At 39.1% G+C, this 21,058-nt stretch overlaps 2 protein-coding genes across 4 annotated transcripts; one reads left to right on the top strand and one right to left on the bottom strand.

Annotated features, from left to right (window-relative positions):
- Window positions 1–129: 129 nt before the first annotated feature.
- On the bottom strand, window positions 130–13,245 carry LOC136243680 (centromere protein J-like). 2 transcript variants are annotated; one of them, XM_066035223.1, is made up of 15 exons: window positions 13,014–13,153; window positions 12,665–12,961; window positions 12,570–12,613; window positions 12,237–12,509; window positions 12,108–12,191; window positions 11,443–12,064; window positions 11,266–11,393; window positions 11,034–11,137; window positions 10,884–10,977; window positions 10,672–10,833; window positions 1,317–1,823; window positions 1,134–1,271; window positions 1,009–1,082; window positions 739–934; window positions 130–353 (listed from the first exon to the last, which is right to left on the bottom strand). In XM_066035223.1, exons 2-15 carry the CDS (start codon window positions 12,870–12,872, stop codon window positions 216–218), a joined length of 2,772 nt encoding a protein of 923 aa, XP_065891295.1. In that variant the 5' UTR covers window positions 12,873–12,961; window positions 13,014–13,153; the 3' UTR covers window positions 130–215. The 2 variants fall into 2 exon arrangements, with proteins under 2 accessions (XP_065891295.1, XP_065891294.1); XM_066035222.1 differs by having other exon boundaries at window positions 12,665–13,245.
- Window positions 13,196–21,053, top strand: LOC136243695 (ketosamine-3-kinase-like). Of its 2 annotated transcripts, XM_066035244.1 has the most exons (8): window positions 13,202–13,394; window positions 13,852–13,935; window positions 19,575–19,681; window positions 20,092–20,212; window positions 20,261–20,314; window positions 20,377–20,518; window positions 20,691–20,865; window positions 20,917–21,053. In XM_066035244.1, exons 1-8 carry the CDS (start codon window positions 13,263–13,265, stop codon window positions 20,975–20,977), a joined length of 876 nt encoding a protein of 291 aa, XP_065891316.1. In that variant the 5' UTR covers window positions 13,202–13,262; the 3' UTR covers window positions 20,978–21,053. The 2 variants fall into 2 exon arrangements, with proteins under 2 accessions (XP_065891317.1, XP_065891316.1); XM_066035245.1 differs by lacking the exon at window positions 13,852–13,935 and having other exon boundaries at window positions 13,196–13,394.
- Window positions 21,054–21,058: the final 5 nt, after the last annotated feature.

Genomic DNA, 21,058 nt, shown 5'->3' with positions numbered 1-21,058 from the left:
TCCGCTGAAAATCAGTTTTACTGAGTGGACTCCCTGCTTAAAAATTACAATTACAGGTTCAGTAAATTGAGTATAGTGTAGTCCTGCCCAGCTTCATTCTGTTCCAGTACGGGTGACTACTCCTCAGACTACTCTAATAGTACGTACACATCATATATCTGCGAAAGCATATAATTTACGGGTGTGTGGCGATGACTAAAATTTCTATATACAAATTACAATTCATTTATTAGTTTATCCACAACAAGTTGACCACTCCTGTCCTTGATCCTTATCCTGCCAGATGAGTACCTTGTCTCCTGGTGTCCATCAGGATATACTGTCTTCACCGTCCCATCAGGGTATTCACGACGCTGCCAAGTGAAAACAAGTTATTATGTGCACGAGACTAATTATTTAGAAGTTTTGTGCAGTTCTAGTGTCTGATTCCCTGTATTAATGTTTGAGCCTAGTATGATAGTCAACAGTACTTGCCAGATAGCTTTACGCTTAAAGGTTGAGATCTAATTCATAGTGAAACAAAAAGGGTGGAATCTCCATATTAGACTTTCTAACAACATAAATACAATAGGCTATGAAAAATTCTGTCTTTGAAAGTCACAGGATCAAAGCTTCATGTACTAATGTAGCCACATAACATAATATTCGTTCAAACCTCATGCTACTACCCACACAAAATATCTGGAATGTGAGACTTTTATCCATGTATGTGTATAGATGCAGAGGTTGTGTACTAACTTTAAATTCTTTGGTGTGTATCTCTTTTTGTCCATTAGTGAACTCAATGGTTCGGTCACCATTGGGTTGAGTCTTCTGAACAGTGCCATCCTCAAAATAGCATTCCTCTAAACCACTAGGATGAAGGTACTTCATTGTACCATCAGGAAAGGTGACCTCTTTACATCCATCAGGGAAATGTTTTTCAATCTGATTACTGCCAAAATAAAGCGCAAAAATTTTTAACTGTTGATGAAATGTACAGTACAAGTGAACATATGGTACACACACTTTGGAAAGTGAAGCATTTCTAGACCATCTGGGAATGTAGTATGAGTTGTATTTGATTCAGCATAATAGTATACCTACAAATACAATAAAGGAATAAGCACACATGTTGACTATAATTATCATACCACTGTATCGTCTGGTTTGATTTGTTTGCTGTCACCATTAAAGAAGTGCATACTGATGGATCCATCACTATTGACAGTTTTACTAGTCCCATTAGGGTAAGTGATCATCTGGGACCCATCCTCATCAATCACTACTGCCTACAGAAATTGCAAGTACAGTGTTGTTGTATGATATATACTCACCTTGTCTAGAGTTCCTGGTGTTACTGTTTCTTTGAAATTTATATTATGCTCTAAATCCTGAAACCTTACTGATTTTTTACTCTCGTTGTTTGTTGTGTGTTCAGTGTGTGATATATGACTCTTCAGTGCTGGTTTTGTTTCACCACTTCTAGAAGGAGAGTGTAAAGGTGATACAATCTTGTCCCTATCTTCATCAACACTTGATATATCACTATCTGCATGTAACACAGAAGCAGATACTCTATCATTAGTCACAATTGTGATGATATCTTCATCATCATTGCTCACAACTGACAACTCCATTGAGCTAGTCTCGCTGAGTGACGTTGATGTTTCTTTATAGTCATTCTTATCTGGCAACACACTAATTTCTTCTACACCTGGATGACCATTTGGCAATAAGTCAGTCTGACATGATACCGATATAACGTTCGCATCTTTGTGCTTTGTATCAGTGAGTAATTGAACTTGACATGATTTATGAACTGACTTCTTTCTTTCTTTAAACTATGACATATAACAGTGAAATGTGAAGACAGACTGTGAAATGGGCAAAATGTATAATATATGTACAAAATATTAAGGGACATTTTTTCAATGAAATTTTTCATGAATATTTTTTTAAGGATCAGTAATTATATCCATACAAGCTGCCATATTATGCAGCACGGGGTAGATCCTAGTGACCACAGGATATAAACAAATCTACACTGTACATCCCTCATTAATTTGTATGCACAGTATGGTTGGATTCCCCAAACAAAACGGTGCTCCAAAACAACCACTGCTAAGAATCACCATAACAATATTTTAAGTGATCAAAAATACCTTCACAAAATAGTCTTAAGTGTACTTCAATCTTCCTGCTAGCCTGACCACAACAGACAAATCTACAACTTCTTTTACACCGGTTTACTTTGTTCTTGCAACAGTGTTCCTGAACTGATTCCACGCATGTGTACGTGTTAACGAGTGTACAGGGCAAATATGGCATCTGATACAACAACCAGCCAAATCATCGTTGCACAGCAGCCTTTTCATTATTATTACCATAACCTTGGATTGTTGTACCAGATGCCATATTATTTGCCTTGTACACATTAACACTTACGCAGAGGAGGTTGGTCACGCGTCATAATCCTATGACGCGAAATTATGCAACCAAGCATTGTTCTATATGTTAAGGCTTAGGAAAGCAGCGCATTGTACTGAGAAGGCTTGTAATATCACTGGGATGCTCTGGTAAGGATATACAATCCGTCCTTTAGAATATTAAGAGGTGTGAAGGTTGAATTAGTTCAACCCTTCCTTTGAGATCACGAGAGGGATGATGACGCATGACAGGCCTCCTCTGACACTTATGCATGCGTGGAATTGCCACTTATTCATGGGTGGAATTGCTTCAGGAACACTATTACAAGAACAAAGAAAACCGGTGTATGTCACAATAACAAACATGCAGCCAGCATGTGCATTATGGGGTTCTGAGAACTTCTGACAAATATTTACTCATAGACTACTTGCCTTTCACCTCAAGTTCTTAATGCATAGGCATAAGAAGCGGGAGGGCTGTGGGGGGCTATAGACCCCCCAAATAATTTGACTAGCTATTTCAAGTTATCTTTTTAAGTGCTCAACAATCTACCTACCACCAACAATTCAGATTATTATCATACAGTACAATAGTACTGTATAGTAGGGTTGACGAAGGTGTGGGCATAGTCTACGAAAATAAATCAAGCCAAAATCATCTTCGCAAATCCTTCACGGCCACTTGACAGTATTGGTCAGACATAATCAAGCACAAACATGTCTTCAAAACGACCCTAACCATTTTCAACCAGGTGCTACGAAATTTAAAAAAAATTATTTTCGCAAGTTTTCTACTGCCTGCCTGCCTGCCTGCCTGCCTGCCTGCCTGCCTGCCTGCCTGCCTGCCTGCCTGCCTGCCTGCCTGCCTGCCTGCCTGCCTGCCTGCCTGCCTGCCTGCCTGCCTGCCTGCCTGCCTGCCTGCCTGCCTGCCTGCCTGCCTGCCTGCCTGCCTGCCTGCCTGCCTGCCTGCCTGCCTGCCTGCCTGCCTGCCTGCCTGCCTGCCTGCCTGCCTGCCTGCCTGCCTGCCTGCCTGCCTGCCTGCCTGCCTGCCTGCCTGCCTGCCTGCCTGCCTGCCTGATGCGTTCAGTCAAGCGTAGCGGAAAATTGGCTACAGCTACAGCTTTACTTCTTTCACGAAAATGCTTAGAATTTCATGGATATGAAACCTTTAGCATTTTACATATCCTATAATGTATGCGCTATTGTCTTACTGATTTTCCTTTGATCCTTCTTTATCGTGGCCATTGCTCATAAGTAGGTCTTCCATAATCATACCGGTACATTACGCAGTAACATATTGGAATACATGTGTTATTGCACCAAACTTTTAGAATATGTTTGTAATTTTGACATTTGGTTTATACGGGACCTATCATATGTCGTCGACAAAATACATGCGTAAGACATCTTGTTTAGTATTAGTGTGTGTAGGATAATATTCCTGTTGTTGCACACTTTGTATCACGTGCGTGTGTAATCATTATTGAGTTCATACATGGCGCTCTGAGCAGGGTCAGAATCCTAACCTTAACGATCGTTTTTTTTTCTGACCGACCGTCCTCAAGGTTCCCTAGTGCCGGCAAGAGGCACCCAGAAAGGTTACGGAATTATTGTTCACGTTGTGTTTTTTGTCGCCATTTTATCCCCTACCAGACACTATGCCATTCACCTTCCGCCAAGGAGACCTTCCCAAACTGGACCTGTCAGTGGACCGTGGGACCGACTTCGTGGCGTGAATGACACAATGGGAGTCTTACTGCAGCCTGTCCGGCCTGGCCGATGAAAACGCACAAAAACAGGTACAAGCCCTTATGCTATGCTTCTCTCGTGACACCCTGTCGATCGTACAAAAGCTTGGGTTAACCGAGGAAGAAAATGGAAACGTCGCATCCATAATTCGTGCCGTTAAACGCTACATAGATGGCCACGTCAATGAAACGGTTGAACGAAGACACTTCCGTAAATGCACACAACAAGTGGGCGAGTCGTTTGATGACTTTCTCGTGTCCCTTTGCGAACTCGTAAGACGTGCAACTTCTGTTCAGATGCCTGCACTAGCAAAAACATTCACGACCAGATCATTGATGGGCTGCTAGATGCAGATACCACCGAAGACCTTTTACAAGAAGCTGACCTTACCTTAGCTAAGGCAGTCAGCAAATGTCAAGCACAGGAAGCTGCCAAAAAACAGAATGCTCACCTACACAACTACAACCCTGAAGTAGCTGCACTCCGCAAGCCACAAGACCAGCACCTCCGTCCTCCAACATCCACATGTCAAGGCTGTGGTGCTCTAACCCACCCAGCCGGCCGGACCCAGTGCCCAGCTTACAATCAAACCTGCTTTAACTGCCAAAAAGTTGGCCATTTTGCAAAGGTTTGGCGAAGCAAGGCTAGGCACCATGGTCCCTTTACCGCCCCAGCCACCACGCCTCACCCCAGAAGACTATCTAACATTCGCCACGTGGCTTCCTCTGATCCAGCTCCATTAATCACAGTTAACATCACTTCTGCAAATGGTTCTTATTACTGTAAAGCTCTCCCTGATTCTGGTGCTGATATCTCAGCAGCTGGGAAAGAGATACTCGTTCACCTCAATGAACAGATTAACACCCTTGCACCTTCTAATGTGATCCCCAAAGCAGTAAATGGAGCCAAGATGTTCCCATTAGGAAAGCTTCCAGTCAAATTCCGCCTTGGACAATCAGAACACCTTGAAGATGTACACATTTACCCAGACATCCAGGGTACCCTCCTCTCTTGGACGGCATGCAAGGCCCTCCAAATATTACCACCTTGCTATCCTAACCCCATAACATATCCAAAAGTACATGAAATGACTCTGCCACCAACCCCTCCATCCCCACAGCACCCCTCACAGCTGATCACGTCACATTAGAATACCCTACTGTCTTTGATGGACAAATCAGGAGCATGGAAGGCGAGCAGTTCCACATTTCCTTAACTGACGATGTAAAGCCTTTTTGTATCAACACACCACGGTCCATTCCATTCGCCTACCGCGACAAACTTCAAGCGGAATTAGACTTTCTACAATCGCAGCACATCATAGCACCAGTCACCACTGCCACAGAATGGTGTGCCCCCATAGTAGTGACCCCCAAGAAGGACACGGACAGAATCCGAATGTGTGTGGACCTCTCATACCTCAATCGTTACGTCCGCAGATAACGATACCAATCAGATACCCCTGCACAGGCAATTGCTGACATTGCAGCCGCCAACGCGAAATTCTTCACCGTATTAGACGCCATGAAAGGCTACCATCAGTGCCCATTAGACCAAGATAGCCAAATCCTCACCACCTCCATCACACCCTTTGGCAGGTTTAAGTACCTCCGTGCTCCATATGGCGTCTCCTCTATATCAGAACACTATGATCGTCGGATGGCCGAGGCTTTCTCGGGACTCACAGGTTTTCGCCGTGTCGTTGATGACATTATCATTTACGATAGTGACGAACATCAACATGCTACCCAAGTTAGGCAATTTCTCCAACGCTGTGCAGACAAGCACATAGCCCTAAACCCAACGAAGTGCAAATTCAATCAGCGTGAAGTAACCTTTGCAGGATTCACCCTGTCAGCACAAGGCTACCAAGTCGACTGTTCCATCACAGATGCCATCTCTCAGTTTCCTACCCCTACTAACCGAACAGATTTGCGGTCATTCTTTGGCTTAGTCAATCAGCTGTCATCAAGCACACAAGCTGTAGCCTCACTACTCACACCACTCCTCAGCACCAAGAACGACTTCCTATGGTCACCTGATCATCAACAAGCCATCGAAGTAGTCAAAGATGCCCTCACAACTGCACCAGTCCTATCCTATTTTGATGCTAACAAGCCAACTCGTCAGTCAACTGATGCCAGCCGCCATGGCCTTGGCTTCATACTACAACAAAACAATGCAGGCACTTGGAATCTCATCCAGGCAGGGTCAAGATTCCTCACTGACACTGAATCAAGGTATGCCGTCGTGGAACTAGAAATGCTGGCCGTATGTTGGGCTGTCTCCAAATGCAAACTATTTCTAACAGGCCTACAGCATTTCACCATCATCACAGATCACAACCCCCTGATTCCGATCCTGAACAGCCACCGTCTAGACGAAATCGAAAATCCCCGACTTCAACGACTCAAAACATGGCTGATGGCGCACAACTTCACTGCACAGTGGCTCAAGGGCTCTAAGAATGATGCCCCTGATGCTTTATCACAGCACCCGGTGCACGACCCTCAGACAAGCGAAATGCTGGCTGAATTAGACATACATGATAATCCTGAAATGTCCTTTACAGAAATCAGGGCAATCATCAACACACACTCTGAAAGCTTACGCTTGCAAAAGCTACGCGAAGAAGCCGAACGAGATGAGGAATACCAGCTATTACGAAACTTTATAGTCAACGGGTTCCCAAAGGACCCGTAAACAGTTACCAGAGCCCTGCAAAAGATTTCGGAATGTTCACCAACACTTAACCCTAGACGATGACCTGATTGTATATGGGTGCAGACTCCTCATACCCTCCACTATGCGTAACCAAGTCCTTGCCAATCTTCACGAAGCCCACCAAGGAGCACTACGAACCAAACAACGTGCTAGACTAACCATATATTGGCCAGGGCTGGACAATGACATCAAAAACATCACACTTGCCTGTCAACAGTGCCAAGATCACCTTCCATCAAACTCTAAAAAAACCATCATTCAAAAACCAAGACCCACCCAACCATTCCAGGAACTCGCCGTGGACCTCTGCTCATATGCTGGCCATGATTATCTAATTATGGTAGACTGCTACACTGACTGGCCCGCTATCATCTCCATGCCACATAACACCACCACACCCCAAATCACTGCAGCTCTCAGGCAAGCATTTTGTAGGACTGCCATCCCAGACATTCTCTGGTCCGATGGTGGACCCCAATTTACTTCTGCCAAATTCAATCAGTTTGCACAACAATGGGGCTTTTTTCATAAGACATCATCCCCGTACCACCCACAGAGCAATGGCAAAATTGAATCCACAGTTAAATCGATGAAAAAAATTATTTACACCTCATGGAATGGTCGCTTCTTAGACGATGACAAATTTTGCCGTGCCTTACTTCAATACAGGAACACACCCTCTCGAAAAGATGGTGTGTCGCCAGCCCAAAAGCTTTTTGGACATCCTACCCAAGACACCCTTCCTGCTCATCGTCACTCTTTCTCCCAAGAGTGGCAACAGAAAGCTGAAGAGACTGAGCAACAAGCTGAAACCATACAGAGATCTGCTGCAACCTACTACAATGCACATGCTCAACCCCTCACTGAGATTGAGATTGGAACTAATGTCGCCATCCAAAACCCCCGCACCATATCTATGGCATCATCACAGCCATTTCACCAAACCGAAGATATTACATCAAAACCTCCAGTGGCCGAGTGTTGGTTAGAAACCGTCGATTCTTACGCCGAAGAGTCCCCCTTTCTATACCACTACCGTCAGGTACCACAACGCTAGATCCTCACACAGACCCACTTCCTCCACCACCCCGCCACTCTACACGGGTCAAGTATCCAACCAAGCATCTCATTGAAGACCCCACATGGAACTGACGTGATACTTATTGACTGTAGTTATTGACTGTAGCTAACCTAAATAAACATTTGTGATTTTTGTATGTACAACCTCCCAAATGCTTGGTGGGAGGTGTAGGATAATATTCCTGTTGTTGCACACTTTGTATCACGTGCGTGTGTAATCATTATTGAGTTCATACAGTGTGTTTGTTGTTAGCAAAGTTAAGTAGATAGGTTTAATTGCTTGCATTTCTAAATGCATTTCTTTGCAACTAACACATTCTTCGCTATTACAGTATTAGTCTTGCTAAACCCTGTTGTTACATAATTGTGTGTGAAAAAATACAATTGAAGGGTTTGATTGTCATTATTGCTTTGTGTGTTTTTTCTGAGGTAATATTTGGAGTGATAATGCCTTCAAAGGAAGCAGCACGGAGGAATAGAACGAAAAGTAAAAATAAGGCCTATTATATGAAGCTCACAAAGATGACATACTCTTAAATAAAAGGAAAACTACAGCAGTGAAGAAAGATCACAGCGCCATCTTGACGATGTGCGGCTGGACTTAATCGGTTCAGCGCCACCTTAAAATATTGCAATTGGTTGCGTGAAAAGCAGGCTATTTAGTGGTCATGAGCTTGCAAAAAAAACTTCACAAACAAGTATAAGAAAAAATTAGGAATTTTAAATTAGAGTAGGGACAGTGTATAGTGCTGCAATAAAAAGTACTGAAACAAGCTGGACCGGAGTAGTACGTAATGTCCAAATACTGTAAAACAATAAGAAGTGAATATCCGTACTGTGCTGCTTATACTTGTGTAATCACTTTTCTGGTTAATCAGCAATCCATATAGTAGACATGAAACTATCTACCTGCAGATCCAACTCCTCAGCAACACTTTACGAGTGACGATTGTGATAAGAGCCTCTAAAAATAATTTTCGTGTCAGCGGTGTTGTTTGTATTGGACATAAAAGTAATCTACACAGTATACACTACTGGCATGAATTTTACTGCTAAAATACACTGACAATTTCAGAGCATCAGTTTGTAATTTTTTTCTGGGAGGGCATGCCCCCAGACCCACTAGTTTAGCAGGCTTTCTCACATGCTTTGCATATTCAGCCATCATTTTTATCTTTACCACTGCCTAGCCCCCCAACCATGAGGTGCTAGCTACGCCTATGTTAAATGTAGTCATCTGAACTTTCTTCATCCATAGATCATAGATAATTTTAAAAATTGTTAATTTAAAAATAAAGTAGGGATCTATGCAATAAAAAGTAGTGAAACAAGAGATGCATAATGGTATTACAGCATAGCTCAGTGGGAAAGTCCCTACTTTGGTACATTAGCTATAACAATTATTTTGCTCAATGCCAAGTAGGGACTTCCCACTGAGCTATGCTGTAATACTATCATTCATTACTTGTTTCACTATTTTTTATCCCTACTTCATTAAAAATACTACTTTTTGTTGTAGTACAGCTAGCTACAATGTAACTTGTGACTGTTCTATTAGATCATACATGACTGTTGTATTAGAGTATATCTCGAGTCAGTCAAGAGGTGTGCAGCCAGCTAGACCAATAAGGGGAGAGGTAATCTTGTGGTAATCTTGTTTACTGTAAGTAAACAGCCAGATTTTTAAGAGGTTTGGTCTTTAATTTGTACTCTATCGCTATTAGTCCACCAAGATCTTTAATTAATGAGTGTGGTCACAAACCTATCGCGAACAGGATTTTAATCACGACTTGCAAACATCTATAGTATGTACGCATTGAGCTGGATCCTCAAAAACATTTAATAACTCATGTATGCAATGACACACAATCTTGAAATTTGGCACACTTGTAGTACTGCATGACCTGCTAAAATATTTCAAAATGCTTTCATTCAAATGTTTGACATAATATTTACAGCCAATCAAAGTTTTCACCATACAATTCCTGTGAGGAGACCATAAAGTGCAGTGTACATTACAACCTTTTCCCAAACTTGTAATGGAGCCAAACAGTGTGTGTCTGTTGCTGACACCTTTGCTGTCACTACTAAATATCTGGTTGGCTGAGATCTTTACTCTCTTGAGAAAAAATCCACTTTTAATTTTTAGCTATTTTGGAAGATCCAGCTCAACATGTACATACTTAATATAGCTCTTATAGTTGTGCTGGGACTGAAATGCTTCTGAAATAATTCTGTGGCATCTATATATGCTGCCGAAAGAAAGTGTTGATACGGAAAATTAATGCCTCGATATAGTTTCATTGGATGAACAGCCTGATTGAAGATAAAAGAAAAAACAAGGCACAGAGGGCCTAAACTTGTCAGAACACAAAAAGGCACATCCCACTGGTGAGTTTGTTATTGTGGCGTACCACCTGTGAGTGTTTTGTTATATTTAATACTATATGAATTAGCATTATTCTGCAAAGGTGATTTTCATCATGTAAAATGTCTCTAGGATGATTTTAAAAACGAAAGTGGCATGCAAAATTTTCAGGGCAATCCCTACTTAAACAGTACTACTGTACTATTTGATACCCCTATGTCAAGTTACTAGGATTTATACATCATTTCTTAATTGTTGTTAGTTTGTGTGAAAAGCTACATGTTGGTATTACAACATAGCTACCTATTGAATATGTAGGACAATTTTAATAAGTTTACAGACCTGTAGTTGCCACTGTTTTAGTCGCTCCTGTTCCATCATGTGCAAGTCACTTTGTAGTTCCTTATTCTGTCCCTCCAGTGTTTCAATCTTCAGTCGATATCGTGCTAGACTAGCACCCCATCTAGACTCTTTTGTCTTCATCTCTTCATGCAATTCCCTGAGCTACACACACACTGATCTGTACCAGATGGTGATGTGTGTATATATAGTACCTCATCCCTTAGGGCTTCTATTTCTTCCCTCTCCTTTTTGTTTGGTTTCGAAAGTAGCTGCTTCTGATATGTTTCAAACACTTTTCGGTCTTTTCTGTAAAATTATTTAACAAGTATAGCTAAAATACATGCACGTCCAAAACACATTACTTTAGTTTCTTTATTTCTTCTTTTTTGTAATTCTCAAATTGTTCAATTTCTTCTGCTCTCTGCTTCTGGAAATCACTTATCTCATGTTTTAGTTGCCTCAAATTCTAAAAGTAAGATGACATTGGCAACAATTCACAGTCTAATGAACTCTTACTATTGTTACTATCACACACACACAGACACACACACACATGCACCCACACACACATTACATGCACAAACACTCACTAACTTCTTCTCTCTCCAGTCTCAACTTGCCAATAGCTGCATTCTCTCTTTTCAATCGATCAATTTCTATTTCTAACTGGCACCGTTTTGTTTCCAGCTCTTCTTTCAAACTAACAGTTCTAGGAGACTCTTCTACAACCGACTACCATGTAACTACATAATTCACAAACACACGAGATACCTTTCTCCCTGTTCACAGAGGGGATTGGAGCCACGTATTTTTCACTACCAAGAGCAGGAAACAGTTTTTTGATAAGGTTTGATGTTGGAAGACTAGGAACAACATTTTGTTGAAGTAGCTCTACCGGATGACTTATAACATGTGCTTCATTGCTAGTGGACTCTATCTGATCCTGACCAATTACTTGATCTTGTATTAGACTGTTTAATGGATTTATTGGTTGATCTTGATCACTCGTGTTAATATCACAGTGTGTTGGTGAGGTCTTCCCTTTCATAGGAGGAGTGGAAGCTACTACAGGGTGACCGAGTTCCTCAATACTAGAGGTCAAATGGCTGGCATCATCACTGACATTAGACTGATTACAACTCTCCCAAGCCTCCTCATCATCAAATACCACAGGAGGGGTAGTTCCTCGCAATGTCTCATCTGCTACTTTATCTTCTTCACCACTGGAGGAGCACTTACTTGACAAGCTGTCTTGGTCAGGAGTAGTGGAATGTGGATGTGCCTGGTTTATTCTCCCAACCACTCTCATCACTAGAGAACTTTGGGAAGAAAATGATATATTTTCTGCTGCTTTCTCAAGCATTTCAAATTCCTCCAGATCTTTTACTTCTTTCTACCGAACAAAGAGTAATCTGTTATCATTCAAATGTACTCACCAAATTGTGTTGCTGTTGTCGTACTACAAATGAGTCATCACTTGGAAATCTCATCAGTAATTTACGGTCTTGTATGTAATGATGCTATATAGTCATATGATATGATATGGCTCAGTAACACATTCATACTTTGGAAAATAGAGATGCCTTGTCATGATCAGTTGACAAACCTTCTGCTCCGGGAGGCAATGGTTCACTTACTGCTTCACTTTGAGTGTCTGGTGAACTGGTGAGTTTAGTGTCTACTACTACACTATTTATAGTAGTTTTCTGAGGAAACTGAGAAGAACTTTTCTTGAGATGTAACCTTTTCATTCCAAATCTAGCAATCCCTTCACCTTTACGTAAAAAGTTTTTTTTGGGTTGAGTTGCTCTGTTTGTTAAATCAACACTGTTGATATCCTGAATACAAAATACATATATAACAGATGAGTACTAGACACTTCTATTCGATGTACATACCTCATGTTGTACATGTCTGTCAAGCAAATCGTCAAAATTAGATGCTACAGTTACACACAAGTAAACACAACATGCTGTGCATCATACAAGTCTACCTTGTAATGGCTTTATGGGTCGGTCATCATAATTTAATAGTCTACCTTTATCATTGCATGTAGCTTGTAGTGTAGCATGTTCAGCTACGTCATCACTACCACTGCTACTACTATCACTTATTACATTACTTCTTGGAACTGTTGTGCTGTCTGCATCATCTGACTTACGGACAAGTTCAGGAATTGTATCAGGTTTACTATTATCCATCAAATCATTGATGTTTGACTGTTTAACACTACTATTATCTTCGCTATTATCTGCTGTAGTCAACGTGGCCACAGGTTGGTGTGGTGCAGCTTGTGTCACAGTAACGTGTTTTGGTGATACTTGTGCAATTTGCGTGCTCACCTTCCCGTAACGACGAAGCCTCGTCTTCAATTCTTCTTGTTCCTTCTTCAATTGCTCAAGTTGTTTACGTTGTTGGATAAGCAGTATATCGTGTTGTTGCATTTGCCACTGTTTAGAGTTAAACACGCTAGAAGAAGACAACGCAGGAACCATCACTTCTTCCATCTCTCGTTTCCAGGACCCCGCCAAATTTAAGTCAGAATGGCACGTGATATGATTATTTTGTGTGAATGATTTAGAATCCAAACGATGGAAAAGCTACTAAAAGAAACATTGCAGACCTCAACGTTGAGTCTGTTGGGCCAGTTTAGTGGATGCATTGCAAAGGATGCAGCAGGTTATGAGATTGATGAAGGAAAGAAGATATTTGTGAAGAATGGAGTAAGCTGTGTGCTTAATAGACAAATTTCATAACAACGAAAAAATCGAACGTTGCCCCTAGCAACCTAAATTTTTCATTATTTGTAGGTGTCAATTCCTTAAGTTATGTAAAATTGAGATGTACTTTTGAATTTTTGGTTTTTGCATACGTTGAAATACCTCATTTTTGTGATTTCCCAGAAGGGGAAACTGTAGCCCCCTCACATAGATACATATGGGAAACCACAAATATCAAAATGTCATATCTTATGACATACCATCCTTTCAAAATTTGGAGAAGTTACTTTAGACATTACCACCTAAGAACAATGGGAAATTCAGGTTGCTAGGGGCAACGGTTATTTCTATATGCTATAAAGCCTTATTATGGAATTTGTCTATTGTTGTAAATTCCTAGTGGAATTGTATTCACAGATAAATTAGAGCTCAAGTGTTATTAAGTTTTCTCTATGTTAAGGTACAACAAATGCTAGTTGGAGAGTATACCAGCCTTAAAGCAATTCAGAAGACAAATACCATCAAAGCTCCAACTCCTATAAAGGTTTGACACAATTTAATAAAAGTGGGTATTACTTCAAAGTGGTACCACCAAATCATCACATTTCACAGCATGTAAAAGTTTGTGCAACTCATGATACACAGAGGTATAGGTGCACTATTCAAGATAAAGGTTCAGAGTGACAAGTGCACCATGCTATCCCATAGTGCAATTGCAGTGACTGAACAGACTGATACAAGGGGTATATTATAACAAACACCTCTTCACCTAGGCCATACAATATGTCACCGCCCATTCAATGTTTTACTAGTAACATTTTCACTATTTCATCACACGATTTTTTGAATTGTGTGAAAACAAGTTGATGTGCTACTTCTAAAAACCAGGCACCCATGCAATTAATACTATCCCATTCTAACTAAATTAATCAGCCATGTATATAATTTAGTTTATATTCATGCTATAGTTATTTTTAATTCAGCTAGATAATTAGAATTTGTAAATGCTATAACTTAGCGTATTTTGTAATTCATAAATTATTTTATAATTTGGTATAATTACGTTGCTGTGCACTGCTAAAGAAGCGTAACTATAACAAGCCACTTTGAACCGTAACTATAACAAACCACTTTAAACCGCAAATTATGCACAGAAGTATCTTCTCAACAGTTTTATAGTGTGTCTATCGTGTTTTCTTGTGCGAATTGTATAGAGAAAGCCTCGAGGCTGTCCTTCATTTTCATTCGCATAAGTATGGGTAACACCCCCCCAAAGTGTATGTTACCTAAGAGGCATTCAGTGTTGTTTTAAAGTTGTTAAACATCTATAAAACCGAAAGGGGAGACCGTTCAAGAAGTATATGAAGAGTCGCCATACCCGATTTCAGACCACCGAGAAGAAACTACCCCAGAGCAAAGTTTATGTGTGTGTGTGTGTGTGTGTGTGGATCACTGTGGAAGTTTAATACAGACTTAATTTAGCTTTCAATTGTTACATGCTGGCTGCTTTTTATCATTTTAAACTTTTTTTTGCTCACGTGGGTGCATACGGACAAACATAGTTAGGTAGGTACACACATGGTTTTACGAAAACAATTTCAGTAAACCAGGTGCGTGCCCACAGCCAGCCAAAGGCTGGCTGTGGGTGCGCGCCTGGTTTTAAAATGTTTCTTCATAATATTATGGTATATATGTATTAGTGTTGTTTTAGTAAGACATTTGACTTTTAGTTTTAGTTATAGCTGTACATAGGGAAAAGTTTTAGTTAAAGTTTTAGTTTTAGTTACCATCTTTAATACATTTTAGCAAGAGTTCATAATAAATATACTAAGGAGAGTATCCTACTCTCATATACCCCTGTAGAAAGGCGTATCATGAAGTTATGATTTAACACTTCTGAGTTCACCCGTTTTTCTTTGTATAATTAATGATGTTATTAGTTGAACATGGTATCAATTGAACGCGTGCCTACCAACGTCGTTAGCAACCAAATTAACTCCAGCTCTAAGCGTTTCTCACCCAACTACAATCGCTCCTTCATGGGTTAAGACCGCTTCATAGGCATTTCTTACTAGGCCATTTGCGAATACGGCTATCCTGAGCGTCGCAAGTGTGAAACGGTGCTAACGATTCTTGCACTTTTACGGTTTCATGTACGTCACAAACCGCAACATCTTGTCGTTACATCATAACTTCACGATATGCCTTTCTACAGGGGTATATGAGAGTAGGATACTCTCCTTAGTATATATATTATGAACTCTTGATTTTAGTTATAGTTTTAGATGCTAAATTTTTATAGTTTTTGTTAAAGTTTTAGTTTTAGTTACCATCTTTAATACATTTTAGTTATAGTTTTAGATCTTAGATTTTAAGAGTTTTAGTTTCGGTTATCCATACGGTACCATTCAAAACAAATACTATAGTACTAAATATGTTCATTTGGTCTTTTCTGGCCAAAAATATCACGTATACCCACATGGCTTTTGGATTTAGATGCAAATATGTTAGTTGCACTGATGTATTTAAACAAGGTTAACGTTGGGAGGCATGCAATAATGTTACTTACTGACAGCTTGTAGTTGATGACCAGGTAGATGCAATAGGGTAAAAGGGTTCCACAATGCAAAGTAGGCAGGAAACAATGAACATTATAATCAGGATAACTCCATTATAATCAGGATAACTCCATTATAATCAGGATAACTCTCAAAAGTACAGTGTATGTGTCAGAAAAGAGTGCACAGATGGCCACATAGAAAGTTTAAAAAGTTTGTCCCTCCCAAAGCCCACCCCTAAATCTTGGAGACTACATTCAAAATATGTATATATATATATATATATATATATTGTGAATATATAAGCAGTGTAAATAATAAAACAAATAAATAATGAATATAAAGATACATGTCAGGCTGGGGGATGATATGCACCCACATGCGAGACTCATTGAGTTGCCTCCAACTCAAAGGTTAGCTTGGGGTGTGATAGTGCAGGGTTTCATTAGGATTATAGAATGATGTTAGAAATTCCTGTGGCGTCAAACATAGGAGAACTGTGGAACCCTGCACATGCAACTTACCAAAACAACCTCCATCACTAGACAAGTGCCATATGACACTGTTTGTGTTATTGTATTGAGTAGTGCTGTGTGATAATCATGAATAATCGATTCTCGTGAAAAGTTGTTCTCATTGTCGAGAAAATTTTCATTATTGCATTATCGTGATAATAGGAAATTTCCGTATATTTCTGTAAAGTACATGTGGCCAACCTGAAATGAGACAATATTACAATTCCAGGTATAATTCTAACTAATACTTTTAATTTTTTTTTGTCTCATAATACTGGTATCCAGAAGCAAGCACAACTGCATAATGAATGACACAGTGATAATTATTAGAGACATTTATACAGTGTCTAATTAGTATTTACATGTGCAGTCAAATACTGTATCATGATAATCATGATAATGAGGTGCATTATCGCAATGACAAAATTTTCACAGTCCTAGTATTGAGTGCTAAAAATTACACACCTGCAAATTTAAAAGCATAATAAGTTTGCTTGCTTGTTGTGTCAAAATGTATACTAAATGTTTCTGAAAATACAAGATACACAATGTGACAATTAAAGTGCCAAGATAGACTTGGTAAGCACAAGATCAACAGAATATACTAAGGTACCAAAATCAAAATGATTCGCTGTAGCAAGTGCCAAAACAATTGTAGTAAATATGAAAACCGATTAAGCAGTCAGTGCATACCACCCTTCATTAATTTGATGCACAGTTACATATACGTTCTTTCAACCCACCATGTTTGGTTTATGCAATAATGAATGCAGCAGCTACACACAAATTTTTTTTTCTTCAAAAAAACAAGTAGTACACAGTGCATGATTTCACTAATTTTAAAAGAGCTCTATGATAGTTTAACGTCCTACTTGACAACGTATGTTGCAGTAGTAACTTTTTTAATATTAAACCCTTGTGATGATTATTAAATATCTTTTTAGCAAAACACTTTAGTTACTTTTATATACACTGCACTGGCAGATAGTATGTGTATAGTGAATAATTAGCTATATGTGGTACTACAATATACCAAGGTAATTTTAGTTTTAGTTTTAAAGATTCAACAGCTTTTATAATTGCAGGTGGTAAGTACTTTTAGTTTTAATTATTTGTAAACGTTAAATAATATTTTTAATTTTAGTATAAAAATTGAGGTTTCCGCGTAAAAATTGAGGCACTTTTAGTTTTAGTTTTAGTCTTCTGACAAATCAGAAAAACTTAAGTTTTTGTTTTAATTTAAAGTAAAAGCCCTAACTAAAACCACTTTTAGTTTTAGTTTTAGTTTTGGTCAACAACACTAATATGTACGCTCAATTTTGGATAGGTATAGCAAATGGTGTTCTATATATCGATATACTCTAATAGAGCAATCATATAGTCTGTGATTACTAACTTCACAGAGTGTGGACATATACACACATGTGTTTCCTTCTTTACTGCCTGTCTGAGTACAAAACATCCTCCTCCACACATATCCATACAGCCAAGGAATACTACATGTAGGTAATTAACCTGTGGCCATGTGGGAATCCCAGAAGTGTGTGGATGGACTACAGACAATGGAGGTTATTTACTTGGTCCAAAAGCATCATCTAATGCATAATAGCCAACGTTGAATTGACCATGCCACTATCCATCTTCACAGAGTTTGGCACCCATCTCATAACTCAGTGGATATATCTATAGCCATGTCAAGCACACATGTTGTCAATACAGATTACTAGAGGGTCAAGGCCAGACATCTAGTCTCACATACTATGTGCCAACATTTCACCAGTATGCAAATTGACCATCACACATGAGAAATCACACAAGGTTACGGTTAACCTACCTTAATGTTGATATGTGACTGAATATGATATATCCAGGCTTCCACACACATCTAATTGACTGTAACTTGACCACTCAGTATTTCTTTTATTAGTACTTTACAGTTACTATATTTTATAGTGCTGTAGGTCTGACAGCAATTGTGCTGTATCCTTTGCCTAATACTGACAATTAATTACCTAAACTATGTAAGGTGGAACCAAAGAAAGGGTAGTATTTACAGCGGCCAGCAACTTGTGCTGGCTTACCTAATACTGAAGTATGGACAGTGTTGGGAAAGTTACTTTGTAAAAGTAACTAGTTACATATTACATATTACTTGCAACTGAACTATTTAGTTACAGTTACATATTACTCATAAATAAAGTAACTGTAATAATATTACATATTATATTACTTTGTATCCACAGCCTTAAGCTGTCACGTGTGAAACTACCACTTTATCACGTGACACGATTGCGTTGTTGAGCAATGTGCAAATCTTGGTTATAAGTAAGAAGCTGGTGAATAAGCTTCATTAAGTAGGCTTTGTTACTTTGTTGTGGCTAGGCGTTACTCAGAGGATAACTAACGAGATTAGTAACTTCGTTACTTGTAGTAATAACATTACGTAATATTAGACTCGTTACAGTAACTATATTACTTAGGTAACGCGTTACATCTGTAAGTAAAGTAGCTTGAGTTATATTACCTGTTTTTATAGGGTATTTCGTTATATTACTTAGTTACCACAAAAGTAATAATATTACGTAACGTGTTACTTATGTAACGCGTTACTCCCAACACTGAGTATGGACAATTCATTTCCTAAACTATAGCTAATAAGGTATAACAGAAAATGGCCCAAAAAGAAAAAAATCCCTATTATTGCCCTAAAATTTATTAACCGGTCAAAATTTTAAACTGATGCTACCCACATGGTATGCCATGTGGATATACCATCAGTTTACCTTACATTGAGTTGTGGTCCTTCAAAGTTACTGTTTGTGTATAAATTTTTGAGGGACAGAATTCTCACAGATTTTGCGGTTGCTTAGCTGTCCATGAATTTTTCATACTCGAGAATTAGTGATCATCAAGACTAGCTCTATGTTAAAAATAACGTACATATACATAGTCTGAGTTAAAAGCAAGTAATCCATGAAAATAAAATCATGAAAATTTGTCAATCTGCGAAAATTACATACCTTGAAATTTTGTATGTTTACGGTATAAAACTGGATGTGTGTGGAAGTCTTGAATTTGGTCACATATTACTTTAATGTGTTACATGGTAGGTACTGGCACATCCTGAGGATGCAGCAAGTCACTTATTAGTTACGGAATATATCAACATGAAGAGTCTCTCAAAGTATCAAGCTAAGCTAGGAGAGCAGCTGGCGAGGTAATTGCACAGTGTCTGTACAGTAAGATGTTGTTGTAATGACTTGTTACCAGCATGTATAACTTATGCTGTGAATCCAAAAACATCCAGAAGAAATCAGAGGAGATGGTAACATTATTTGAAATTCTTTTGTCACATTAATGAGAAGTACCAGTGCTTGTACCGTGATTTATTGATTTGCAATTCGCACATTAGAATACTTTACATCAACACTGAAGTGTTGGGGATCATAAAATGTTTAATGATGTGCCTGAACAATAAACCCCTCTGAACTTTAGCATTTTCACAAGCTAGAACAAAATCGTGATGTTGTTGCTAAAAATTGAAAGTTGGTGAACTGCTTTAAGTCACAATAATTTTCTCAAGTTTGCTCACATGAGTATTTCCAGTATGCACTTGTGTCTTGTCAGGTTGCACCTTCACAATCAGACCAGTGAGCAACCATCTGATACTGTTAACCAGTTTGGTTTTGAAGTTCCCACTTGCTGTGGAGCCATACCGTTGGATAACACTTGGTCATCGGACTGGGTGGTACAGATTTGTTTGTGTATGTATGTATTTATTCTTAACTGCATTTAGGAATTCTATACAAGACAAAGAATAGAACCACAGATAGCAATGGTTGAAAAAAAGGTCAAAAATTTAAAGCAACCCAAATATAGTATACTTTTTTTGTTGTTGTTTCATTTGTGTAGTTTGGTGATAACCAGGCACGCCAGCTATGGACACAACTGCTGCCAAAGATACCTAACCTGTTCAATGGGTTAATGATCAAACCTGCCTTATTACATGGTGACCTGTGGTCAGGCAACGCTGCAGAAACTGACTTTGAACCTGGTAAGAATAGCTGAGGTCAGAAAACTTGAAAATTATCCCGATAGCTCATTAAGTCCTATGGAACAAGTCTTTGTTAATGATTCAATGCACTCCTGCATGTTGCTATTATGTGAACTATAAAATTAATTGTTTATCTCATTTTCAGTGTTGAATTTCATATTGTGTTGTACAGTGGTATTTGATCCAGCATCATTCTATGGTCATTCAGAATTTGACCTTTCCATAACAACAATGTTTGGTGGATTTTCTGGTGCTTTCTACTCTGCTTATCATCAACTTATACCAAAATATCCAGGATTTGACAAGCGACAACAGTTGTACCTTTTATTCCACTACCTAAACCATTGGTAACTATGAAATGTGATATTATTTGTATGTGCATGTTGGCCTTACTACAGGAATCACTTTGGCTCAGGATACAAGTCACAATCATTAACAATTATGCAGAAATTGTTATGAAATTTACTGTTACAATGGAAACACTTGGTACATGAACATGGTTTGATTGTCAATGTAATAATCTTTCTGTACTGTACATCA

Source organism: Dysidea avara, chromosome 13 (assembly GCF_963678975.1).
Source record: "Dysidea avara chromosome 13, odDysAvar1.4, whole genome shotgun sequence".
Classification (NCBI taxonomy): Eukaryota; Metazoa; Porifera; class Demospongiae; order Dictyoceratida; family Dysideidae; genus Dysidea; species Dysidea avara.
This window is presented reverse-complemented; position numbering and strand designations above follow the sequence as displayed.